Source organism: Peromyscus eremicus, chromosome 5 (genome assembly GCF_949786415.1).
Source record: "Peromyscus eremicus chromosome 5, PerEre_H2_v1, whole genome shotgun sequence".
Lineage (NCBI taxonomy): Eukaryota > Metazoa > Chordata > Mammalia > Rodentia > Cricetidae > Peromyscus > Peromyscus eremicus.
In genome coordinates this window covers 84,047,020-84,073,983 of record NC_081420.1, presented here as the reverse complement: position 1 = coordinate 84,073,983, position 26,964 = coordinate 84,047,020, and the positions used below count along the sequence as shown (strand labels likewise).

Below are 26,964 nucleotides of genomic sequence, written 5' to 3'. Positions count from 1 at the left end.
CAACTATTACTAAAGAAGTATTAAAATTTTATAAAAATTATTTTCAATGTGTATGTGTGTGTGCCTGTAGTGGGTTTGTGCACACAAACACAGGTGCCTACAGAGGATAGAAGCTTTGGATCCCACTGAGCTGGAGTGACAGGTAGATATAAGCCACCTGGGAACCAGACTTGAGTCCTCTGCAAGAGCAGCAAATGCTCCTGATCACTAAGTCATCTCTCTAGTCCCCTAAAATAAATTTTAAAGCATTTCATTAAAGTGAGACTGTAGAATGTTTTTCATTTTCAATTTTTTTCTTTATGTTCTTTTGCACTTTCTGAAAAAATCTAAATGAGTTATGATTTCCAATTATATTAAATTGAAACACATGGTAAGGTTTATTCTTGTTAGAAATAAAAGAAGAGGAGGTTTTCTTTTTTTTTTTTTTTTTTTTTTTTTTCTTTTTTTTTTTGGAGCTGAGGACCGAACTCAGAGCCTTGTGCTTGTTAGGCAAGCACTCTACCACTGAGCTAAATCCCCAAGCCCATCAACAGGTTTTCTTATGGGATTCAGATAAGCAAGTATATTAAGAATAAAGACTTAATAGCAGAAGAAATGGCTCCATGGTTAAGAAAGCTTGTTGCTCTGGCAGAGGACCCAAGTTTAATTCCCTGCACCCATGTTGGGTGGCTCACAATCAACTGTGACTTCAGCTCCAGAGGCACATATAATGCCTCTGTCTTCTACAAGCATCTGTATGCATGTGCAAATACCCCCCTCCCATAAATAAATAAAAAAGCAAATAAATAAAGAGCTAGGCATGGTTACACACACCTTTAACACCAGCACTTGGGAGGTAGAGGCAAGCAGCACTCTGTGAATTCCAGGGTGAGCTACAGCTACATAGTGAGACTCTGTCTCAAATAAATACTAAAGATTAAAGAGAATTAAATGCTACATAAGGTTAAGGGGTATGTTGCACAGCTGCCATAGCTTCCCTTGCTAAATATCAGTTACTAGATAATGTGTTTAATTGCCATTTATACACTCAGCACTAGTGCAACTATCTTCCGGTGACTTACTTTGTAGAATATGTAAATAGAGCCATTCCCTAGGCACATGGAATTTTTCCAGAATATAAAAGTCTCAAAATTAAACCCCAGGAAGATAGGGTGGCACACGACTATAATACCAACAACTTGGGAGACAAGAGACAGAAAGATCTTGACTACATAGTCAGACTGGGCTACATAGAGAGACCCTATCTCAAATACCATACACACACACACACACACACACCCCATCAGACTGGGCTACATAGAGTGATCCTATCTCAAATACCACACACACACACACACACACACACACACACACACACACACACACACCCCATCAGACTGGGCTACATAGAGTGATCCTATCTCAAATACCACACACACACACACACACACACACACACACACACATCATCAGACTGGGCTACATAGAGTGATCCTATCTCAAATACCACACACACACACACACACACACACACACACACACACACACACACACCAAAATCTGAATCCAAGTATTTCATCATGCACCTCACCATCAAACTTCCATTCTACTCAATAAAGAGATACAGTAGAAGAGTCAGAGGACTGGCCGCTGGCTACCTTCATTGTCATCTTTCAAGAATGAGATGGAAAAACAAAAATATCTGAAAGTATTTCCAAATCCTGCAAATGACACCTTAAAAGACACCAATGGTCATAAAGGAAGCTGATGTGGTGGCTTCTGTGGGATTTTACTTACCTGGAAAGGTGGGTTGTACTGAGTAACTTCTACGGTGACGGTATCTGACATTTGGTTACCATTGTCTTCCACTGTTATCAGAGAGTAATAGATGAGGCAGGGACTGTCTCCCAGGTGCCACGCTGCTGCCAAAACCAGGAGCCCATCACTAGATAAGAGGGGAAAAAGGTAGGCTTCTTGTGTGTGTGTGTTTTTTTTTTTTTTTTTTTTTTTTTTTTGGTTTTTCGAGACAGGGTTTCTCTGTGTAGCTTTGCTCCTTTCCTGGAACTCACTTGGTAGCCCAGGCTGGCCTCGAACTCACAGAGATCCGCCTGGCTCTGCCTCCCGAGTGCTGGGATTAAAGGCGTGCGCCACCACCGCCCGGCTTTGTGTGTGTGTTTTGTTGTTGTTTCTTTGAGACTGTGTTTCACTATATAGCCCTGGCTGTTGTGGAATTCATAGAGCTCCAAAGGCATGTGCCACCACACCCTGCAGGCTTCTTGTAAACAGTATGCCAGATTACTACAAAATTAAATACATTCACCATACATGCTAGAACCCTGCACCTACATATTTACCCAAGGGAGAAAAGTATTCTCATAATTGTCTTCATGTAAATGTTTACACTGGCTTTGTTACAGTAGCTAACCTGAAAACAACCCAATGTCTTCAACTGATGAGTAGATAAATCCTGGTCTCTCTCTCTATATATATATATTCTCTTTAATATTATTTAGCAATGAAGACAAAGAAATTTCTGAATCAGTTTTACATCTACCACATCAAAGCTGTATTTACAGTGCACGATTCATTTATACACAATTCTGAAAAAGACAAACTTTGAAGACAGAACAGATCAATGACTTTCAGGGGCACAAAGGAATTTTGGAGGAAAGGTGATCTCTTTCCCTACCTTCTCCCCCCACCCCTTATTGAGGTTCAAAATCTGCCTGTATGTAGATACTGCTCTACCACTGAGCAACACCCCCAGCTCTGTTCTATGTCATGACTATGGTCAAGAGGACTATATGCTGCCAGGTAATCCCAGCATTGGGAGGCAGAGGCAGGTCAATCTCTGTAAGTTCAAAGCCAGTCTGGTCTACAGAGCTAGTTAGGATAGCCAAGGTTACACAAAGAAATTCTATTTCAAAACAACAACAAAACAAAAACAAACAACAAAAAAAGATGACTATACGCCCTTAGCAAGACTCACAGAATTAAAATCAGGCATGGATGGTGGCACACACCTGTAATCCTATTACTTGGGGCATGGTGGCAGAAGGACCTGGAGCTCAAGGCCAGCCTGGACTACATGAGAGACTGTCTCAAACAAGCAGGCAAAACCTTGTAACTCCAGTACCAAAATGGATCAATATTACAACATGTGAATTATAGCACAACCAACCTGACTATAAACATTTTTTAAAGGATCAACACATGAATCTGGGAAGTAGAACAGTCCATTCCTCAGGCGAAGTAGAACCCAGGCCTGGATCTAAGGCTGTGATACAGCCACCCATGTTCACTTAGCACAGCTGAGGTGGTACCCTTGTTACTCTGGGCTGCACGGCCTGAAACAGTCACCTAAAGCACTTCAGAGGTAAGTCACAGGATTAATAGTGTGTTCTTCACAATTTACCTTTGTTTAGAGAAAACAAAACCACTTTGTTTTCAGTTTGAACTCTCAGTTCTAGAATCCAAGCTGCTGTTTATGTGAAAACTCATTTTTTGCTTGTAAAAGCCTATATGTTCTTAACCTATGTTGTTGTGCAACAAAAAAATTAAATGTTCTCTAATACAAATTCTTCCAAGGTAGCACTATGAACAGCTTTCATTCCAGGATCTGAAATCTATGGGGTAGCAAGCACCTCCTCTGGGCAGCCATTTCTAAGCACTGGAATGAGGACCCAGGTGACAGCTCCTCCCTTAGTTCTCCCCGGCTGCCACTCAGACAACCAAAGGAATTCAGAAAGTCTAGCTCAAATGGCAGCACACTGTCATCATGCTGATGTTACAAGTGAGGTCTCAGAGGAGAAAGCCATGGTGGTATCCTCTCTATACCAAGCAGCTGGCACAGTGGGTCATGCCTATGGCAGGGCTGTAAGAAGGGGTCACTAGCAGAGGTGGTGGCGCACGCCTTTAATCCCAGCACATGGGAGGCAGAGACAGGTGGATCTCTGTGAGTTTGAGGCCAGCATGGGCTACAGAGCAAGTTCCAGGACAAGCTCCAAAAGCTACAGAGAGACCCTATCTCCACCCTGCCCCCACAAAAAAAAAAAAAAAAAAAAAAGGAAGAAGGGGTCACTAAGAGTGTATCACCATGCTACCAAGTGTGGAAACTCATCCAACAGGGTCTTTAAAAAGTAGTCCTAGGGCCATTATTCCTTGACAGCTTTTTTTTTTTTTTTTTACCCAAATTCCTAACCTGAAAACAAAACACAGGGCTAGAGAGACAGTTCAACTGCTATGAGCACTTATTACTCTTCCAGGGGGCCTGAGATCAGTTCCTCGAACCCACATCAGGAGGATCCCAATCATGAAACTCCAGCTCCAAGGGATCAGATGCTGTTTTCAGGCCTCTGCATGTACACAAACACACACACACACACACGAGAGAGAGAGAGAGAGAGAGAGAGAGAGAGAGAGAGAGAGAGAGAGAGAGAGAGAGAGAGGAGAGAAAGAATGTAAATCATTAAAAAAAAAAACAAAACCACACTTGGGAAGCAGAGGCAGACAGATCTCTGTGAGTTCCCAAGCCACACAGTTACACAGTAAGCTCGCCTCAAAACAATTCCCCCCTCAAAAAAATCCATGAAGTTATTTTAGGTAGTGACAACAATAGGTACATAATCACAATTTTACAGATCAGTAAAATTTTGACAAATAGTTTATGTAAAAATTTACACATTGGGGCTAGAGAGATGGTTCAGCAGTTGAGAGCACTGACTTCTCTTCTAGAGGACCCAGGTTCCATTCCAAGCACCAACATGGCAGCTCATGGCTGTCTGTGGATCCAGTTCCAGGGGACCTGACACCCTTACACAGACATACATGCAGACAAAACACCAATGCACATGAAATAAAATTTTTTTAAAAAAGTAAAATAAAGAAGAATCTACACATTAATAAACTGAAATGGAAAATCTCAGTCAGGCATGATCGCACATGCCTATAATTCCAGCACTCTGGGAACTGAGTCAGCAGGATCCCAAGCCTAAGGCTAACACACTGAAAGAAAGACTGTCACAAAACTAAACAACCCTAAGTTTATATCTAAAATGAAGAAAGCTCAGCCTTATCAGTAATAATCCAATAAAAATTCCTAAGTCTGCTCACTTGAACACGTAAGCTCAGATTGTGGCTATGAAAAAAACAGCAAATTATCAGTAAGAGTCAATGAGGACAAAGGAGACATGATGTTCTCACACAGAAGAAACCTCATGCATTCCAATTAATGAGAGCTCATGACAGAGAGAACAGTCATCAAGAAGACAGAGAACAAGAGTGCTTTCCAAGTTTCTCAAGGACTTGGGTCACAGAAGAGTGGAGTCTCAGGGCAGCAACTCCTAAGCATGCTTTATTCCTCATTCTCAACCTAAAAAGGTTATGGCAAGCCCAGAGGGCCACACCCTAAATTTCCAAAAGTCAGATAAATGAAAACAAGTATGGTCTTTAATAAAAATGCTTGTAGAAATTAAGGAAACACTATCATTCTACCTCCTTGGTAGCTTTTACAGGATCTTCAAATACTGCTGAGAAACATGCTAACGGTCTCAAGAGTGCCAGTGAGAGAACCACACATCATTGTGACAACTGTAACACCCTTCTGAGAAACACGCATACCAACTGTACTATGCCAAAACCAGGACACAGTAAACACGACTCTGAAACATGAAGTCTTTAAGTGCCAGGTGTGGTGGCACACACCTTTAATTCCAGCACTCTGGAAGGCAGAGGCAGGCAGCTCTGAAACTGAGGCCAGCCTGGTCTACATAGTAAGCTCCATGCCAGCCAAGGCTATACAGTGAGACCCTGTCTCAAAAAAGGCAACCAAAAAGTCTTCAGTTTTCTTTGTTTGCAATAGGGTCTTGTATATTGCTCAGGCTGGCCAGGAACCTCCTGCCTCAGCCTTCCTGAGAACTGCTGCTAAGAGGAACCTCACTCCAAGCATAAGCCATGCCGAGTCTGGCTTGCACTGGAGGTGACATAGCCGCTGACTATGGGGTACGAGAGCTCCTTCACTGACAGTGATGGGAACCCGAGGTCTCCGATGGAGAGCAGGGAGACCACTGTTCTGGACTCCCTTGGCAACAGAAAGGAGGGGGTGTTGGCCTTAAGATGGAATAAAGACAGAGCTGGTCCAGCTGTGCAAGCCAAGAAGCTTCAGGTCTAACAGGGACAGGAACAGACCATTTATAGCTGAGGAATGTTTCGATTTCCCACATGAACCAGCATCACTATGTAAGGAACAGCAGACCACCCAGAGGCTTAGCAGACAGTGAGAAGAGCAAGTGCCAGCAGAGTGGCAGCAGGGCACACGTCACCACAAAGATGTCAACCCGTTATCCAACTTCTTTAGGACAAGTTAGCTGCTTACCAGTTTTGCTTCAAGTCCAAATACTGAATGTTGACCCCTTCTTTAATAGCTTCGTAGTTACTTTCAGATCCCTAAATGGAAACAGCAAAGTGTAAGCAGCTCCCAGTAATTACTGTGTCTTTCTTTCCACTCACTGAACACCCAGCACCTGGAAAAGTGCTGCATCCATGGGCAATGAACATTTAAAACCTAGCAAACCAAGCCAGCTGTGATAGTAGACAGGCAGATCTCTCTAATATCGAGGCCAACCTGGTCTACATAGTAAGTTCCAAGACAGGCAGGGCTGTCTAGTGAAACCCTGTCTTTTTTTTTTTTTTTTGTCTTTTTCAAGACAGGGTTTCTCTGTGTAGCTTTTGGAACCTGTCCTGGAACTTGCTCTATAGACCAGGCTGGCCTCGATCTTAGAGATCACCTGCTTCTGCCTCCCAAGTGCTGGGATTAAAGGCATGTGCCACTGCCACCTGGCAAGCCTGTCTTAAAAAAAAAATGAGGTCAGCTGGGTATGGTGGCACATGATTATATTCCTACTGCATAGGTAGCGAAGGCAGGAGAATAACTACATAGTGAGTTTGAAGCCAGCCTGAGCGACATGAAACTGTCTTGCCACCCCACAAATTAGCAAATTAAACACTGATTTCTATTACTGATAGGGACTGAACACCCAGTTATACTTATTTAGTAGCTATATGTATGTGTATACATACACACACACACACACACACACACACTACTTATTACATGGAAATGTATTTCAATGAGGCAGATGGGATGGCCGTGGCGATGCTTATCTATAACCCCAGCATTTGGGAGACTGAGGCAGAAGGACTTAAAAGAGTTCACAACCAGCCTGGGCTACAGAGTGAGTCCCTGTCTCAAAGAAAACAAAGAAGGAATAAACACAGTTACACACCATAAATCAAGCCAGAAATAGCCATTACTGTCCCTCACCCAAATAGCATCAGTAATGCTTTCCTTCAGGGCTCTGTGCATATCCCAACTGTGAGCCTGTTTTTCTGAAGAATCATCCAGTTCCCATTTACAGATGTTTGAACTTGTCAGGGTGTAGAAACTCGATCTTCCTCTGTCCCACAGAACACTGGCCAGCTGTGCAGAGAGAAGGGGGTCATGCTGAGATTGAGTCCAACTTCATGTGTTTTACAGCTTTCTGACTATAAATCTTCCCCAGGCTCTGTAAGAAGGAGTAACTCTGAAACAGACCTTGAAAGCAAGGCTGAATCTCCAAAGGCCTGGGAAGAAGAGAGCTGGAAAGAGCAGAATTGGAAGATGGGAAAGTTAGAGTCCTCAGAGAACCAGTGTCTTATTAAATTGGAACTATATGCAAGAACTCTTTAAAGAAACCACAGCAGAGTCTTGAGTGTGTGTCTATAAACCTGGTGAGTCAAGGAGATGTTCATAGCTTTTGAGTCTAGCACTTGAAGGGAGCCCAGCAGGGAGGACATGCATCAGACATGGGCATTATTTGTATGATGAGTAGAAGCTTTGGTATGAAATAGATGTGTTTAAGTTCAATGTACACAGTGGTTTTTAGTTTAAACCCCCAGTGCTCCCATTTCTCCTGTTACAGGGCAAGAAGGGCCAACAATGAGGTGGTCCAGGGCTTTGACAGAGACAGAACACGGGATGAAATGCACCCATTAGCAGCTGGGGAACCACTGGATGTACGACAGAGAGGGAAGTGCAGTGACTGTCACCATGGTTTGAAACCCAGGTCACTTGAGAAAAGGGACAGTGCCATTAACAGAAACAGACATGTCAAAAGATGAAAAATTTGTGTTTAAACATACTGTTTAGGTTTAAAGGACATTCAAGGGAACAAGTGACCAAGTCACCTGAGGAACACGCAGTATGTTGAGGAGCTGAGCTTTAATGCAGGCTCGAGTATGACAGCAGCTCACTACCTCAACCTCTTCAGCACAATGGAGAGAAAGGGTTCTGCTTCACAAGAAAATCAATGCAGCTGGCGGATCTAGGCCTACACCCTCTTCCTCCCAGACAAGTCAGGAGGGTAAATATGAGTCATCCACACAGAACTGGAGGTGTGGGAGAAGACACACTTCGGGCCAAATTCAGCCTTAAAAACTCACAAAAAACTTCCATAGTAGGGCTGGAGATGTGGCTCAGTGGTCAACAACACTTAGTGTTCTTCAGGAGGACCCAGGTTCGATTCCCAACACCCACAGGGCAGCTCACAATTTTAACTCCAGTTCCAGGGGATTTGATGCTCTCTTCTGGCCTCAGCAGACACCAGGCAACCATAAGAGGCATAGAAATACATGCAGGCAAATACTCATACACACAAAAATAAAAACCAAACCCAAAACCCAATAGCTTATATTCATATGAAACCAGTAACACTGTCCCAGGAAACTTTCAATTCAGTGTAAACAGCTCCTTTTTTACATACCATGAGGTCACTCGTAGGGGACAGAATCCCAAAAAGGGAAGAAACCTTTCGGCCAATCCCTGAGAGCATGCCTTGGCCCTGGGGCAGGACGTGCTGGTGAATCTTCCCTGAGCTTTCAGGAATCAGTCGAATTAGCTGGCTCCCCACAGAGGACAGGATGAAACTTCCTCCCTGTGAACAAATAGCACAAGATAAACTCGGAATACATAGAATCTTAGGACCAAGAACTACCAAAAAACCTGTGACAAAGCCTGGTGTGGTGGTGCATGCCTCAAATCCCAACACTTGAGAAACTGAGGCAGGGGGATTACCATTAATGCCAGCCTGGGCTGCAGAGCAAGATTTTGTCTCAATTGAAAAAAAAATTTTTTTTTGATAGATAAAACTTACCCCTACCTTAAATATACCTGAGAGGATTTTAAAACGGTATATTATTCCATTAAAATCCTTTCACTAATTAATATACAGAAATATTCTTACAACAAAAAAAAGTTCACCTTTTAAAATCTGAGTTTTAAATTAAGGTTTACCATTTGTAGGTATAACAAATATCAGATCTTTCTTTCTTTCTCTTTCTTTTTTTTTTTAAAGGCAGCCTCAGGCATTCATTCCAAGGCGGCCTTGAACTCACTATGTAGCCAAGGATGACTCTGAATTCCCTATCCTCCTGAATGCTGGGATCATAGGTATGCACTATTACATCTGGTTTAAGCAATGCTGGGGATGGAATCAAGAGCCCTGTGCATGTTAGGCAAGTACTCTGCTGACCAAATCCTAACCCCAGTCCCAGATTTCTTCCACAACTGCAGAGTAGACACCAAAAAGCATTCTCCCAGTGTCTAAGAGTTAGTTTCCTTCCATTTATTTATTTATTTATTTATTTATTTATTTATTTATTTATTTGCTTGCTTGCTTGCTTGCTTGCTTGTTTTTTGAAACAGGGTTTCTATATGTAGACCAGGCTGTCCTCGAACTCACAGAGATCTCCCTGCCTCTGCCTCCTGAGTGCTGGGATTAAAGTTATGCACCACTAGGCCTAGCTTGTCTAAGAGTTTGTTTGTTTTCTCTGTGTAGCTCTGGCTGTCCTGGAACTAGCTCTGTAGACCAGGCTGGCCTTGAACTCACGGAGATGAGTTCTCTATGGGAACTACCTGCCTCTGCCTCCAGTGTGCTGGGATTAAAGGTGTGCACCCGGCTTGTCCAAGTGTTTGTAATAGCTACTTTTGTAAAATATTTAAAGGGAGTGAACTAACATCCTACTGCCCCACTGAAAGGCCTCCCCGCTCCAGTTCATACCACAGCCCTCACCCTCTTCTCTTCCTTGCCTTTCCTTTATGCCTCCCAGGTCCCTGTAGCCGTTCAGAATCCACATCCAGCTTCAGCTCTCCCTACCAGTCCACACTACAGCTCTCCTCATACACACCTGCACTGCTGTCAGGAACCTACACATCTTCTCGCCTCCCAAATCCACACAGGTCTCTGAGTAGGTGTCTTCCCTGGCGAGGCTGGGCCAGTAGCGGATGGACCCCTCTTTGGTAGCAACCATGACAGCAACAGCCTTAAAACAAAACCACAGTCATCAGCAACAATGGAAGAAGGCCTCAAACCCAGGTGCCTATGACATTATGATACTGTGAAAACAAGACTTTCTTATTTTTATAATACTTTTTAAATTTTTTTTATTTTTATAATACTTTTATTTTACATATTTATTTATTTTAGAGACAGTTTCACTATGTTGCACTGGCTGCCCTTGAACTCATAGAGATCTGATTGCCTCTGTATTTCAAGTACTGGGATTAAAGGTGTGTACAATCATGCCCATCAAAATTCTTTACTTTTAAGATTATGCAACAGTAACACCGCCTTCACCTTTCTGTTCGGGTTTGTGAATTTTAACATGTGTAGATGGTGTAATCACCCACCCTAAGGGTACAGAACAGTTCTGTCATCCCAAACCTCCTAATGCTGACCCCTGATGGTCATGCCTTCCCTGCTTTACCCTGGCAACTGTTCCATCACTGTAGATCTGGCACTTTGAGAATGTCAGACAGCAGAACAGACTAAATTCCAACCCTGCTTCTCTACCACAGCTTCCCTGAGGTTTCTCTGGGTCACTGCACGAGTTGTCTGCTAAAGGACCCACTGGTTGTTTCCAGCTTCAACACTGCAAATAAAACTGCTATAACACAAGTGACTTTTTGTGTTTTCATTTCTCAAATAAAATTATGAAATTTGCAGGTAGATGGACAGAGCTGGAAAATATTCCATTAAATGAGATACCCAGGCTCAGGAAGATAAACACCGTATGTGAAACACTCACATGTGAATCTTAGCTTTTACTTCTTACATATTTTTATTCATGTGGCAGTGAGTTCATATAGAGATCAGGAAACTAAAATGGGGGAGAATAAAAGAGATGCTAAGGGGGAAGGGGCTGGTAATAGAACACATGTGATCTGAGGGTGAGAGGGGTGAAGCAGGGATAAGGAGCAGGGAGGTGGAAAAGAGCCAATTAAAGCTAGGTTATAGACCCTATGGTAGAGGTACATGCCTTTAATGTCAGCACTTGGGAGGCACGGACATGTGGATCTCATGAGTTCAAGGCCAGCCTGGTCCACATAGTGAGTTCCAGGACAGCCAGAGCCACATGGTAAGACCCTGTCTTGAAACAAACAAGCAAGCTAGGCTATATACAAAAATGCCTTAAGAAACTTAATCATATGTATATATTTCTCACTTTTTAAGAGAAATGGCCAGGAATGGACTGTTAGGTCACAGGGCATGTGTACTCTCACTTTACAAGAAACTGGGAACCAAGAATAAGCAGTTTTACATCCCACCCGGGAGTTCCAGCTGCTCCACATCCTGCCTCATTCGGCAGTGTCAGACTCATTAGCCATTCTATCAGCTGTACAGCAGTGGTCACGGGTGTGTTGTCTGTACTGTTCCAATCTTTAGCAATGATGCTAAACAGCTCTTCATGTGCTTATCTGCCACACCCAGACTCTCCAGTAAAGTAAATGTCCAATGAAGACCTTGCCCTGTTTTGTTCTTCTTTCTTTCATTTATATATTTTAGGTGTGTAAGTGTTGTCTGCATGTACATATATGCATCATGTACATGTCTGGTGCCTGTGGAAGTCAGAAGGCATATGACCCCCTCACCCCGCCCCCTAACTGTGGACTAAAAGGAGCCTACCCCGCGCCCCCTCCAACTCCAAACTGAATTTGGTCTTGAGGATCAAAATGATGATTCCCTGGAACTGGAGTTACAGATTACTGTGAGCCACCACGTGGCTGCTGGGAATCAAACTGGGGTCCTCTGCAGGAACAATTAGGTGCTCTGGACCTCTGGGCCATCTGTCTGTTTTTACATTGGATTGCTTGTTTCCTCATCAAACTTTGCTTTGTGACTTTTCTGTATTCTGGATGTAAGTCCTCAGTCTGTACCTTGTTGTTTCATTTTCTTATTTTAGAAAAGGTATTGCTTGAGACAAGGTCTCATCAAAGCTCTTGTTGGCCTAGAATTTGATACAGACCAGGCTAAATTTGACCTCACAGAGATCCACCTGTCTCTGCCTCCCCAGTATGGGGATTAAAGGTGTGCACCACCACACCAGGCTCTCAATCAGCTTTATTTAAAAAAAGATTTAAAAAAATTACATGTACGTGTATACGTCTGCTTGTCTGTGTGTCCACCACCTGCTTGCAGGTAGCTGCAGAGGTCAGAAAGGATTGTCACATCTCCCAGAACTGGAGTTACATACAGTCATGAGTCACTTAAAGAGGGAGCTGGGAACTGAACCTATGTCCTCTGCATGAGTTATACAGGCTCTTAACCACGAGCCATCTCCCCAGCTCCTTCAATCAGCTTTTAAGTCACCTACCTGAACGGAATGTACTTCACCTGAGGTTGCAGCATAAGAGAGTGCCACCAGGTCAGCGCTCCAGTGGAAATCACTAGGGGGCAGCTGGAGTTCTTTGCAAACAGATAACTGCAAGACAAAAGCAAACAGAAAAACCTTCACCTTCAACCCAGTTTGTTTATTCTGACTTCTTTGTTTCTTCTGTATATTTCATATGAATTCATGGCTGGAATACTATTTTACAATATCCTTTCTTTTCACAGCTCTTTTTGATCAGGTACAACAGAGAATCTTAAGAGACACAAAGGCAGGAATACACAAATGCTAAAATGGACTTCTGTATGAACTAGTCTGTGTGCTCATACTAGGCCGAGGGCTCAACTGGTTAGCAGTGGTTTTCAACCTTCCTAATGCTGCGACCCTTTAACACAGTTCCTCATGCTGTGGTGACCCCCAACCATAAAATTATTTCATTGCTACTTCATAACTGTAATTTTGTTACTGTTAAGAATCGTAATGTAAATAGCTAATAAGCAGGATATCAGATATGTGAGCCCTGTGGGGACGCAACCCACAAGCTGAGAACCACTGTGTTAGGAGAAGTGACCAGGTATCCTGCAAAATTTTCCCAGCTGAGGTATAATTGATTTGACATGTAAAATTATTATGGCCAAAGAGAAATGATATCAAGTTTCCTTGAAACTACTTCTTAGGCTTGCAGCTGAACATTGACTCGCTCTGCTAACTCAGTACATTAAGAATTCTCCCTCACTGCTACTTCTAAGCATACACATTCTTTCTAATCATCTGAGGGAGGACGGCAAGTCTGGAGACACCAAGCGTTAGGGAGGAATGAGCCCTGAGCTCCAGTGGAACAATGACCTACAAGGTAGTGACAGTAGCTGGAAGACGTGCCTGAAAAGAGGCTGCTGAGAGACTATTACAGACTTCATTGATGGTCCCACTGTTAGGAGTTGACAGCTCAAGGTTAACTACAAAGCGCACACCTGACTCCAGCCTAGGAAAAAAAGCATGCTCAGTTCTTAGTATGTGGGTAGCTTAGGCAAACTGTCCAGCACTGTGGTCCCTCAACATTCTCACAGCTTCTAATTTTATTAAGTGCAAATAATATAGATTTTGCTTTAAAATTGAATGGTTGAAAGGATAAAGAAGACAGAAGGGCTCTCTGTGCAAGGAAGGAACCTAAGGAACCTGTTGGTTGAGTCTGGTCCCCTCATCAATGCTGGGGATTCTTAAGACAGGCTGAGGATCGGGGCTGCAAAGTCTATATTTATTCTACATGGAAGGGCAACATTTTAATTCCTCCCCTACACCTTAAGCCATTCCTATCCAAAGTTGATGTTAGCCAATGGCATGGCCCCTCTTCTCCCCACCTACTAATCATTTTGGAGTCTGAAGCAGGAAGAGACAATAAGAGCTTGGAGGGAAAACATATTGTGCTGATTTTCCAGGATTATCTTTTTTTTTTTTTTTTCCGAGACAGGTTTCTATATATATAGCCCTAGGAGTCCTGAAACTCGGTATGTAGACCAGGCTAGCCTTGAACTCATAAAGATCCACCTGACCTGTCTCTGCCTCTCGAGTCTGGAACTAAAGGCATGCACCACCACACTGGGCTGTTTTGTTTAATTTTTTAAAATTTATTTTATATACATGAGTGTTTTGCTTACATGTGTGTATGTTCACTACAGGTATGTCTGGTGCCTATAGAGGCCAGAAGCAGGCATTGGATACCTTTGGAACTAGACTTATAAATATTTGTGAGCCACCAGGTGGCTGCTGAGAACTGAACTGGGGTTCTCTGGAAGAGCAATAAGTAGTCTAAACCACTGAGAAACAACCCTTTCCAGGGTCTTTAGAGGCAAAGAGGAGAGTTACCCCAGGAGAGAGATGGATGGTCAGAATAACTCACAGGGCAGGAATCTACATTCTCAGTGGGTGGGAATATGGGCACGCGCATGCACATGCACACACACACACCACTCCCCCCACCCCCACCTCTCTCATGAGACTTCCAAGGCTGAAAGTATTCCCTCACACATGATGAAGGCTCTGAAACCCTGTTGGACTTTCATTAAGATGCAGAAAACACTCAGCACAGTGCGGTACATGACAAGGTGCAGGATGCTGTGGTGGGTGGATGGAGCTGGTCCTCCAGAAAAACCTCAACTGCAAGAAGGATAAGGCTGATCACATCAGAGCAGCTTGCAGACCCGAGAGAACATAGTGTGGAAAACCAAGGATGGAGAGCATGAAGGAGAAGGACACATGATCCAGAGCCCATGAAGACAATAACATCTCAAGCTCATGCTCATTTATTTTGGCTGCAGGACATTTTTTGAGAAGGAAGAAACTAAAGACATCAAGAAAAGTAAATTATTAAAAGAGGAGCAGTTTTGTTTTGTTTTCCCCCAACAAACTATGAATTCACATTCGTCTTCATATCATGAATTCCTAATGCTTACACAGATTGACCAGCATCCCTCATGAACTTTAAAGAATAAAGGCAAAAATAAAGAACCAGTTGGGACCCCCTTTTCCCCACTTGTTATCTAAAGAGCTGTTACCTTAGTGACAGGTGACACAGTAATCTTCCAAACGAGGAGTTTCTCTTTGCACACCAGGCAAGCCCACCCACCTTCATCTATGTGGACAGATAGCTGATCGTCAGCTGAGGGAAAATAAGATACAATTAATCTCACATTGAGACTATGAAGAGTTGTCAGTCTCCTTATATCAATATCTTTCTACCATATTTGTCATCATCAAAACAGGTAACAGAAGCACACATACATTAACTCAGGGGCTGGTGAGATGTCTCAGTGGTTCAAAGGACTTACTGCTCAAGCAGAGGACCTAGGTTTGGTTACCAGCACCCACTCGGCAACACATACCCACCTATACAGAACTCCAGTTCTAGAGGATCTGATCCACCCTTCTGACACCCACAGGCTCATGCATACACATGGTGCACATATATACTTAGGCACACACACATAAAATTATCATAAATACTAATAAATAAAATTAATTTTAAAAAGCAAGTCACATAACAATTTCCAAATATTTACGAATAATCAATATCCAAAATGAGATTTATTTAGCTTTAATAATTACCTTTAGAAACATATCCAAAGGCAAAAACCATTTGGGTTTATGTTTAATACTCTTTCATTTTTGTTATAAAGACAATCTCAGCTAGGCATGGTGGCAAATGCCTTTAATTCCAGCATTCAGGAAGCAGAGACAGGTCCATCTCTATGAGTTTGAGGCCAGTCTGATCTACCTCTATCACATCCTACACTAAAAAATCAAAAACAATTTAACTTCCGCAAAGATTACTTATAATTTGATAAAGCAAACAATAACCCTCCCATTAAGTACTATTTTCAAAGGAAAAAAAAAACCAAAACAACCTACATTCCTTCAAAAGAATATGATTTTCAACTAGAGCTCCTTAAAAATATAGTAAATCGCCGGGCGGTGGTGGTGCACGCCTTTAATCCCAGCACTCGGGAGGCAGAGCTAGGCGGATCTCTGTGAGTTCGAGGCCAGCCTGGGCTACCAAGTGAGTTCTAGGAAAGGCGCAAAGCTACACAGAGAAACCCTGTCTCAAAAAACCAATATATATATATATATATATATATATATATATATATATATATATATATATATATATATATAGTAAATCATTTCATCATAAGGAAACACAAAGAGCATTGTTTATTAAGGGAAAACTAAGTCAACGTACTACTATGTCTAAGCACCGGTGGTAAGCTTCCACAAATGTGTTCAAAGTCTTGAGAATCTCAATTGATTTGAGCTTTGCTCTTTGCATATAGACAGGGCAGCTGTGCAAAACACACAGCATTGGAAATAAACAAGCTAAAATGTGGAATCACACTCAAGCTATGCACAGCTTTCTGCTCAACTGGAGTACCCTGCTTGGGAGAGTTCTCAGCCCTCAAGCCTTGAAGGTCTGACCTCACATCAGATGTGATCATTTTATAACAAAGGAGAGTTCTTTAAGTCTGCACCACTTGCTGGGCGGTGGTGGCGCATGACTTTAATCCCAGCACTCAGGAGGCAGAGGCAGGTGGATCTCTGTGATTTTGTGGCCAGCCTGGTCTACAGAGTGAGTTCCAGGACAGGCTCCAAAAGCTACACAGAGAAACCCTGTCTGGGGGGGATGGGGGTGCTGCACCACTCTTTTGTTTGTAGATCCCAATGTCTAGGGACTCATTCTCTTGAATTCCTAGACTGGAGGTTGTGTACTGCTTAAACACAGACTTGTGGCATGACCCAGAAGTACACTCAAAGGTGTAAACACAGCATAAGTTAGAATTTCTGGAGTGACAGAAAGAGAATGAAGTGGGGAGGTGGGGATGGAAGCCAGGTAGAGAAAATAATGCATGGCAGAGGGTAACAGCCTGAAAACTACTATCCCTAAAGCCCCAGGGACTGGCAGCCAGGATGCCTACCTAAATTGAAGGGAACAGGAAACATTCCTTTTACAAGAGAATATTTCTATCCAATGTTATTCATGATAAGAATTACATTTGAAAAGTAAATGGGCTGGCTCCGTAAGTGCCTGCTGTTCAAGCTTCATGATCTCGGCTTCTCAAAGTTGTCCTCTAACCTCCACATGCTTTTGAGCATACGTGAGTGACACACACACAAACTCTAAAAAAAAAAGCTGGGCAGTGGTGGCACATGCCTTTAATCCCAGTACTCGAGAGGCAGAGCCAGGTGCATCTCTGTGAGTTCAAGGCCAGCCTGGGCTACAGAGTGAGATCCAGGACAGGCACCAAAACTACACAGAGAAAGCCTGTCTCGAAAAACCAATAAATTGAATGAATGAATGAATGAAAATTAGTGAGTGCTGAGATGCACTCTAATATGTGACCTCCCTTCAACACTTACCATGATTTCACTCACATCCCTCAGTTTGGCAAACATAGTTTTAGAAAACTGCAGAGGTCCAGAGCTGGCCTGTAATAAAGTGACCTGGGTAGATGTGAAGGCCTCTTGGCCTGCACTTCCGTCACCCCCTCCTCACTCTCACTGCTGCCTCGTCCTGTGTCACTGGTGCCCCCCAACTCCTGTGCCATCTTTACGCCAGCAGTCTTTAAAGGCACTGCATACAACCCCGTGAGCTTGTCACATGAACTTGGGACACCACACAGCATGCAGAACTGGAGGCAGAACTTGACCTTAAAACATTATTTCGCCCAGCAGTGCAAGTTACTGCATTTTGGATTGTTTTAAAGCTAAATTTCATATATCCAATCAACTCAAAAGTTGGAGATATCTGAAGGGGACTGAAATTTACACACATAGTACTTAGACTCACTAATGACTTGATGTGATATTAGAATAATTTACTCAGCTTCACAAACCTATGTCTCAATGATAGTGAAAATCAGCAGGCTGCCTACTTCTTTGGCAGACAAAGCCAAAATGTCATTGCATTCAACCTGGTTATTGATTGATATCAGGGGCAAATGAAAAGATGACACCTGAGCTGGAGGGATAGCTTGGTGGTTGGGAGCACTGACTGCTCTTCCGGAGGACCGGGGTTCAATTCCTAGCACCCACATGGCAGCTCAAAGCTGTCTGTGATTCCAGTTCCAGGGGACCTGACACCCATGGCAGAAACACCAATGCACATAAAATAAAAATAAATTAAAATAAATAAATAAAAAAGAAGAAAAGAAAAGATGACACCTACCCTCAGCCAGTGTCAGAGCTTCCATGATTTTAACAGGGAGAGACGATCCAAACATTCTCACGTCGTAGTTCACAGACTCTGATATAGAATGGTGAGGGAATATCCGTGTAGGTGTTCCTCTAAAGCAAAGAGACCATGTAATATTACTTGTAATCTGAAATTTCCCACTATCTCAGCCTTTACGAATCTACACATAAGAGATCTCTGATGAGGTATAACGGTGAAAGATACTAGCTTGTGTGCACTATGTAATTAACCACATTTTTCAACAGAACTTAGGGAAACCTGGTGTCTTAGTTTGCTTTCCATTGCTGTGATCCAGACCATGACCAAAAACAACTTGGGGAGGAGTTTATTTCATCTTATACTTCCAGGTTAACAGTCCATCACCAAGAGAAGTCAGGGCAGTAACTAACACAGGGCAGGAACCTGGAGGCAGGATCTGAAGCAGGAAAAACGGACAAATGCTGCTTACTAGATTGATCAGTTTGCTTTCTTATCCACTCCAGGGCCACCTGCCTAGGGATGGCTCTACCCAGAGTGGGCTGGACCCTTCTACATCAAGAAAAAACCCACAGGCATTTTCTTAATTGAGTTTCCCTCTTCTCAGATGATTCTAGTTTTTGTTGACAAAAAATAAGCAACATGCCTGGTTTTTGACCATAAGCTCAGTAATTAGGAGCACACGTCTACTTCTAAGATCAGTACTGTCAAGAACTCTTTTCAAAAGATAAAAGTCAAAGCCAGGCATGGAGAGGAGGCAGAGGCAGGCAGATCTCTGTGATGTTGATTTATACATTTCTAACCATTAAGTTTCAATCAGACTCAGTATTTCTTGTTTTCATGCAGAAGGAATTCACTTAAAATTTATTTTACTTTTGATTGTGTGTTTTCATACACCTGAGTGCAGGTGTCTAGAAGCCAGAGGCATTGGAACCCTTGGAGCTGGAGTTATAGGTTGGAAAGTGAGCTCAGATCCTCTTGAAGAGCAGCAGAGCCATCTTTCCATCCCAGAAATTCACCTTTGAAAGAGGAATAGAATAAATTCCTCTGGAACAAAGGTTACCTGATTCTGGATTTTTGTATTATGAGGAAGAGGGTAACAATTCTACTAGACATGTGGATTGGGCACCACACCAACAGTTTTAGTAAATCTCTCTCTCTCTCTCTCTCTCTCTCTGAAAGTGTTTTATGTAACCTAGTTACAATGCCACATTTTGTGGCCCAAAGTCCTTTAACTGTCAATCAGTACATAGTAATGGCAGTTGTTAGGCACTGAAAAACCATTTTGCCAGGACTTGTAGGCTTTCATGAGTCAGATCTGTATGGACAACTGTATATTGACTCTTATGACTTTGGTAAGGATGCTGAGATCCTGACATAAAGATGGAACTGTTAAATAAAATTATGATAGCACTAGCTTGCTATAATTTAATTGAAAAGTGGAGACAGAGGATTGAGCAAAAGCCAGCCTTGGGTACATAGCATGACCTATTTCAAAGCGGACCGGACAGTTCTGGGCTGCAGTTCTACACTAGATCACAAAAAGATTAGATCAAACCAAAATGAATCACTCGTGCCAAATGTCACAGCGTCAAACCACAACTTTAAGCAAACAGCTCCCTGAAACTTTCCTTTCCTGTTTTTGTCACTATAATAAAGAAATCACTTTTGTTTTAATCTTTACAATATCTGAAGTATGTTTCTATCTTACAAAAGCATTGCTTTGATCTCACAAGGTGCTTTCATTCTTTTCTGTAGCGCGAAGACTGAGTGAATTCATGAATTCAATGAAAAGTTAAGCAAAGGAGTGCAAACGGACGGCCACCATCGAAGGGAGGCAATAATATACAAGAGTGACTACTTTCCAACTCGGCGGCAGCTTTCCCCCGCTGCCCGGTTCACCTGCCCGCTTTGGAGCTGAACCTGCTGGTCGCCGAACCCCCACTTACCTAGAGCTCACCGAGCTGCGCCGGCCTACCGGAGAGAACAGCACAGGCGAGCTAACTGCAGACCCCAGAGACAGACCCCTTCTGCTCGCCCTAGGCGTGGACGCCGGCCCGATTCCGACTAGCGGACCCCTTCGGGTCCCCGGCCCCGGGGTCCGCGGAGAGGAGACGGATGGAAACATGTTTTCGGGGAACGTAGAGAAAGCTCCACTCGTGAGATGGAAAAAAAAGAGAACCTCGCGCGCCTGGAGCTTGAACACTAAGGGGGCGGGATGGCGCCTACTGATGACGTAGAGGAAACGGAGTGCGGCGGGACGCTTGGCGATGATGTACAGCTAGGGACGGGAAGGCGCGTGGCGATGATGTCAAAGGTTGGTGCCGAGCTGCAAGGCGGGGTCGGAACTGGAAAGACGTGTTGATGTCACATCCAGTACCGGGAGGCAAGAGATCTGGAGTCCGAAGCACTTGGTTCGTGGTGGGGCTTGAATGCGGCCGTCACCTGGAGCGGTTCGGAGTCCAGAGCCCCCGGGGACATAGAACTAGAGAAGAAGCGCTCAGGCTGGAGCTGACCCTCTGCGGGGAGCGCCGACTGGGGAAGGAGGCGTCCGCAGGCGGAGCTGAAGAAGTCACCGTGCTAGTGTGCGGTGGCGATTCTGTAGCGCGCAGTTTCCTCAAACACTCAGTAGAGCTTTTCCCACCCCAAGATCGGTCTCAGGCTTGGCCTTCGTCCTAATGTCTGCGCTTCCCTCTGGACCCCAGCTCTTGCTTCCCAGTCGCATTTTGCACTTTGATGGGTTTGGCCTACTGCCCGAGGCACGAAGAGGGAGGTTTCATTCCGCCCCTCTCCCCCAGAGACTCTCGTTTCCCCCACCCTCGAAGTTCCAGAGCCTTGTAGAAGTCCTATGGGCAGGCATGCACACAGCTCTCCGTTAGTCTCCTGCGTCTGTTTTGGAGGATCGCGGTACATGTAGGGGGTGTGTCTTCTTTCCCACTGCTCCCCACACTATCAGCCAGTGAACTAACGTAAGCTCGAGGCTGCACTAGAGTTTGTAAAGATCAATGGCTGATAACCACCCAGGTGTTACTTGCTGAACTCCTGTGACTTAACTTCCGATGGCCTTTCCCTTTTTCACCGCTTCCCACTTGGGCTCCACAATCTACGAATTAAAGTCTCCGATGCCATTGCGCAAGTTTCTTTTTCCTGGATTGTCTGCCCTTCCTGGCAGGCGTCCACCCGCATCAAATTTAGCGCTGCCATCTCTTGAAACCTTCCTTAGATCAGGGATGACCTTCCTCCTCCCTGCCCGCGTGAACAGACAACATATACTTCTGATCTTCCTAACACCTTTGTGTCCACAGTGGCTTCTTAAATAATTTCGGTTTTGGTATTTTTGGTAGCTGAGACAAAGTCTCCTGTAGCCCAAGGTGGCTTTGAACTCCTGGTCCTGCAGAGATAAGAGTGTGTGCCACCACACCCAAGTAGCTGCTTCTAAATGCCTTTCTTGGGGCGGGGGAAGGAGCGGTGTTTTGAGACATTGACTCACAAAGATCCACCTGCCTCTGTCTCCCAGGTGCTAGGATTAAAGGGGTGCCCTACTGCAGCCAGCTATTTCTAAATATCTTTGAGAGGGTGACTTTGTTACCTTTGTGTCCACTGTAACAAACACGCGGTAGACTTTCACAGCATCTTTGCTGAAATAGGAGAATGGTTAAGTAAACACTGGGCAGTGAATTTTAGGTGGGGACAGTGTGCCAGTTGTTCATATTCCCCGGAGGTCACATTTGTACTACTGGCAGTTATCTTGTATCTTCTCCCAGCTGAGAGAAAGTAACAGGTTTATCCTGTTCTCTACCTGCCTTTGAGTCTTACAAAGCCCCAAGCATTTCCCCTTTGTTTCTATTTTACTGGGAGGGGCGTGAAGCAGTAGGAGGTAGAGTTGGTGGTGTCTGAAGAGGTTTGGTGGGGTCAGCTTTGTTCTTGTACCTGAAGGACCAGGATTGTTCAAAGCCACCTTGGGCTACATGAGACCTTGTCTCAAAAAAACAGAAAAACCAAAAACGTAATTACTTGAGAGACCACTGTGGACGAAAAGTTGTTAAGTAGATCAGAAGGTCAAGTTTGCTAACTACCCCTTGTATAAACCTTTGCAGGAGCTGGAATGACTTGCCAGCACCTGTGAGCTAGAATATTCCCTGTGTGGAGATGCTGGAGTAGTGAGGATTAGGTAATATAGGTATGACTACATTTATGGATATGAAAAAAAAAAAGCCCAGAAAGGTAAGCAAGCTGAAGGAAAAATTATACTCTTCAAGAAAATCATTGCTGGGTGTAGTGGCACACACCTTTAATCCCAGCACTTGGGAGGCAAAGGCAGGTGGATCTCTATGAGTTCAGGCCAGCCTGGTCTACATAGTGAGTTCTAGGATAGCCAAAACTACATAGTGAGACTCTGTCTCAAAAAAACAAACAAATAAATATCTCAAACAAACAAAGCCAAATGTGTGGGGGGCTGGAGAGATGGCTCGGTGGTTAAGAATATATACCACCTTTGCAGAGCAAGTTCAGTTCCCAGCACCCATACACCAATCACCTGTAACTAACTCCAGAGTCCAGTGAATGCCCTCTTCTGGCTTCTCTGAGTCCAACCTTCTCTGAGGTTGTTCCCCTAACCTGCTGTAATGGTTTCCCAGCCATGATGGCCTGAATCCCTCAGGAACAGCAAGGGAATCTCTCTCCCTTAAGTTGCCTTTGTCACGGTATTTTATTAGAGCAATGAGAAACTAAGACAAGTGACAAACCTTGGGGAAATGGCACCTAAGTGTCTGTCTGCCTCATGGGACTGTCAGCACCAAATGTCGCGTGTACACGCACTGGCAACCAAACAGCCCCCAACACCTTGCTGGCCACATTACTTGGCCAGATTTTTGTAAAACTCAGTTTTGCCTGCCTCTCCCCTCCTACACTAGAAGGCAGAAACTGCTGAGTCCCTTCTCATGGCCTCAGCACTGTTCTCGTGGCGGGGCAGGGAATATTTAGTAATGGAACTGGAGCAGCTGGACAGAATGCTAATAAATAGCAAACAAATGAGGACACTAAGAGTCTCTGATGAGGAAAGGCATGGAACTTGTAGTCACTACTCTGTGTTTGGCATGTTAGATTAAAACATTCTTTAAGTCTCCATAGCGAATTTGATGAAGAAACTGAATATACACAAAATTTTAAAAGAAGTGATAGACACGAGGCTGAGGATATGGATATAACTCAGTGGGAAAGTGCTTGGCATGTGTGGGGCTCAGTCTCAGCACCGTGACAGACAGACAGATTAAATTCACTATAAATTTTAATCTGATATAAAATGTTAAAGACAAACATATTAAGCAATAAAGTGTGACGACTCAATTCAGTTTTTTAAATACATCCATGGAGCAAAGGGGTTTCCCACCAACCTATCTGCGGCTGTTTTGTCCTCTGAGAACCACCCTTCAAGCTGACTAAACATGTGGACAATGGAGGTGATGGTCACCGATGTGCTGTTGACTAGCTCGGAGACCACTACAGGCATCCAGAGAGCCTGTCTTGCTCATCAAGAACCATACACTGTGATATTCTGGGCTTCTCACGAAGAGGTTTCTTCCAGTACAGCCAGAGGCAAATGGACACAGCGGGGGTATCCATTTAACTCTCAGTGAGCTATGCCTCGGGCTCTACATCACCAGCATAAAAAAGCACTTTTTCTTGAGGCAACATCCAATTAATAGCACTGATACCAAAAAAAAAAAAAAAAATGTGGCAAATCTGTAAGAACGGAGACACTGTAGGTGACTAAAACTACAAGCACAGGAGAAAAGACTACTCCTCTCCTTGTATAGGGCAGTGCCATGTTAAGAAAAGACTACCCATCTCCTTGTATAGGGCAGTGCCATGTTAGGAAAAGACTACCCATCTCCTTGTATAGGGCAGTGCCATTTTAAGGTTCCACGTATCCCATAGGGCAGGACTTTCAAACTGTTGTTCAAATGTCTTTGAAACTAGGTCTCATGTCCTGGCTGGTCTCAAACTCACTATTGTAATGCAGGGTTTGGCCTCCCAGGTGCCGGGGTTAGGGGTGTGAGCCGCCATGCTTGTTTTTTCTCTTTAAACCAGAACAATTGTTTCATGACTGATTGCTGCAATCTTCAAGATGAACTGAATGCTGCAACAGCGACCTCTTGGCTTTAGATCGTTCCTTCACAGAATCCATGTCCGATTCTACGATAAACAAATTTTAGGTGCCTCACCTGCCCGGTCCCAGCAGCATTTCATCTCAGCCTCGGCACTCCAGTTATACCTTCTCTTGCGCTTGGTAGGGTAGCCACATTTGCCACAGCAGCAAGACAATATGTGTCTTATTGCAATGCTTTCCAAAAAAAAAAAGACAATGTTCCTTCCGTCATCGTGCTTCTGCTACTGAGGCCAAAGAGCCACCATATTCAAGGCTGAAAATTACTCAGATTCAGCCTTATTAGTGAAAATGTAAAGTATAAAACTATAATTAATATATCTGAGAATTACATATTATTTTAAACAGGTATTTTTTTTCCAAAATACATGCTCCAACAAATGTAAAATTGATTTCCATTCACTTTTGTTGCTAATACCTGGTCATTTGTACCTTGCTTTTCAAAAGGAGTCATAAAACAAGGAAGCGAATAAAAAAATAGAAGTGTTTCTGTTTACAGACTGGGACTTCCTCCTTTGGCAAAACACATCAGGCTCTCACACGCCCTGGTGCTGCTTGCTGCATACTCTGACCATTGCAGCCTATGGTGTTCCAGAGCTCTGACCCCTGAGATGTGGGGGACAGACAAGGCAAGCTTTCCCTCAGTGGCCCCAGGTAGGTGCCTCAGTGATTGACAACCTGGCTTAAAGTAGTCAGGCCTTTAGTTTAGAATTCCCTTTTAAAGCTGTCACCTGACTTGACAGCTTGACCCTGGCAAAGGAAGTGAGGGGCTGTGCTAAGCTAACGAACATTCCAAACCTGCAGCAACTTCAGTGTTTCAGAAGTTTAGAAAGTGACAGTTTTAAAACTGACGAAGAAGATCTGAGAGGACGGGCACATCTAAAAACAGGATTTTCCATTCTTTGTGAAAATAGGCATGTTTCAAATAACTGAAGCATGATCCACAGGTTTCACACAGTCTCTTAAGATCTGTTTTTCCTCCAATGGTTTTAAAGTCTCTCAGTAACTACTGTTTTGTTTTCGTTTGTTTTCAGAGAGGGTCTTGCTATGTACATGATGAAGTCTTCACAATCCTTCCGCTCCAGCTTCCCGACAGCTGGGATTACAGGCTGTGTACTTTGACAGCTCCAGAAACTGATCCATTATACTGACATAAAACTCTGCTTGTTCATTAGTTTTCTGTAAAGCCCATTGGGCTTCAAAAGCAGCTCTTCGTGTGTCCCATGTTCGCTGACTTTTCCTTGGTCAAGGACAGCAACAAAATTGGCATTCTTAATGGTGGACAGACGGTGAGCGATGATTAGCACTGTTCTTCCTTCCATCAGCCGGTCGAGGGCCTCCTGTACCAGATGCTCATTTTCAGCATCCAGTGCACTGTAACAGACAAGGTCACACACAAGAGGAAGCAGAGATGTCAGAGCTGCATACATGGCTGCACACATTATTGACACACACACACACATCACTGAGACACCCTCCAACACGGGTACACACATTAGACAACTCTAACATGATTACTGACGTCACAGACATACTCTCACCTGGTTGCTTCATCAAGGAGAAGAATTTTGGGATTCTGAAGAAGGAAGAAGGAAAATGATTTATTAGCAAACAGAGCTCTGAGCAGTACAAAGGAATGACATGGGCTGGTGAGAAGGCTCAGCAAGTAAAGGCACTTAACCACCGAGCTGACAACCTGCATTTGATTTCCAGACCCCACATCACTGCAGAGAACTGACTCTCACAAGTTGTTCGCTGACTTTTGTGTATCCCTGACCCCAAGATAAATAAATAAAATAATACAAACATTTAAAGTTAACTATTACAGTTTTAAAAGACAGAAGGAGGGGATGGAGATATGGCTCAGTGGTTAAGTTCTGTTGTTCTTCCAAAGGAGCCGGGTTCATTTCCCAGCACCCATATGGCAGCTTCTGTAACTCCAGCCCCAGAGAATCTGATGCTTTCTACTGGCTTCCTTAGGCACTAGGCACAGGTGTGGTCCACAGACATACATGCTTCGTTTAGAATGTCTGGCTCCCCACCAAGAGGTTCTTCCTGCTCCAGGCTGGAGTCTGTCTGCCTGAGGCTTCCAATCTTTTTCTTTTTCTTTTTTTTTTTGTTTTGTTTTGTTTTTCGAGACAGGGTTTCTCTGTGTAGCTTTGTGCCTTTCCTGTAACTCATTTGGTAGCCCAGGCTGGCCTCGAACTCACAGAGATCCGCCTGGCTCTGCCTCCCGAGTGCTGGGATTAAAAGCGTGCACCACCACCTCCCAGCTGAGGCTTCCAATCTTTTCCTCAGCAGAACAACTGAGTAAATTTTTGACATACATATTGGCACCATTCTGACATTTTGTTAATAATCAGTCACTAGTCAATTGATTCTTCTAGATAAATGTTCA

The 26,964-nt window shown here is 43.7% G+C and overlaps 2 protein-coding genes across 2 annotated transcripts in view; both read right to left on the bottom strand.

The window, feature by feature from the left end:
- The window catches only part of Nup133 (nucleoporin 133), a 51,972-nt gene extending 31,306 nt beyond the window's left edge, over nt 1–20,666 (bottom strand). The window contains exons 1-9 of the mRNA XM_059263839.1: nt 20,350–20,666; nt 18,398–18,516; nt 15,234–15,337; nt 12,667–12,774; nt 10,201–10,335; nt 8,778–8,948; nt 7,301–7,456; nt 6,353–6,423; nt 1,777–1,924 (exon numbers count right to left, since the gene is read on the bottom strand). Of these exons, the coding sequence (XP_059119822.1) occupies nt 1,777–1,924; nt 6,353–6,423; nt 7,301–7,456; nt 8,778–8,948; nt 10,201–10,335; nt 12,667–12,774; nt 15,234–15,337; nt 18,398–18,516; nt 20,350–20,528 (1,191 nt within the window). The 5' untranslated portion in view covers nt 20,529–20,666. The remainder of the gene's footprint in view (nt 1–1,776; nt 1,925–6,352; nt 6,424–7,300; nt 7,457–8,777; nt 8,949–10,200; nt 10,336–12,666; nt 12,775–15,233; nt 15,338–18,397; nt 18,517–20,349) is intronic.
- Nucleotides 20,667–23,696: 3,030 nt separating this feature from the next.
- Nucleotides 23,697–26,964, bottom strand: part of Abcb10 (ATP binding cassette subfamily B member 10) — a 36,856-nt gene continuing 33,588 nt past the window's right edge. The window contains exons 12-13 of the mRNA XM_059263838.1: nt 26,108–26,142; nt 23,697–25,940 (exon numbers count right to left, since the gene is read on the bottom strand). Of these exons, the coding sequence (XP_059119821.1) occupies nt 25,709–25,940; nt 26,108–26,142 (267 nt within the window). The 3' untranslated portion in view covers nt 23,697–25,708. The remainder of the gene's footprint in view (nt 25,941–26,107; nt 26,143–26,964) is intronic.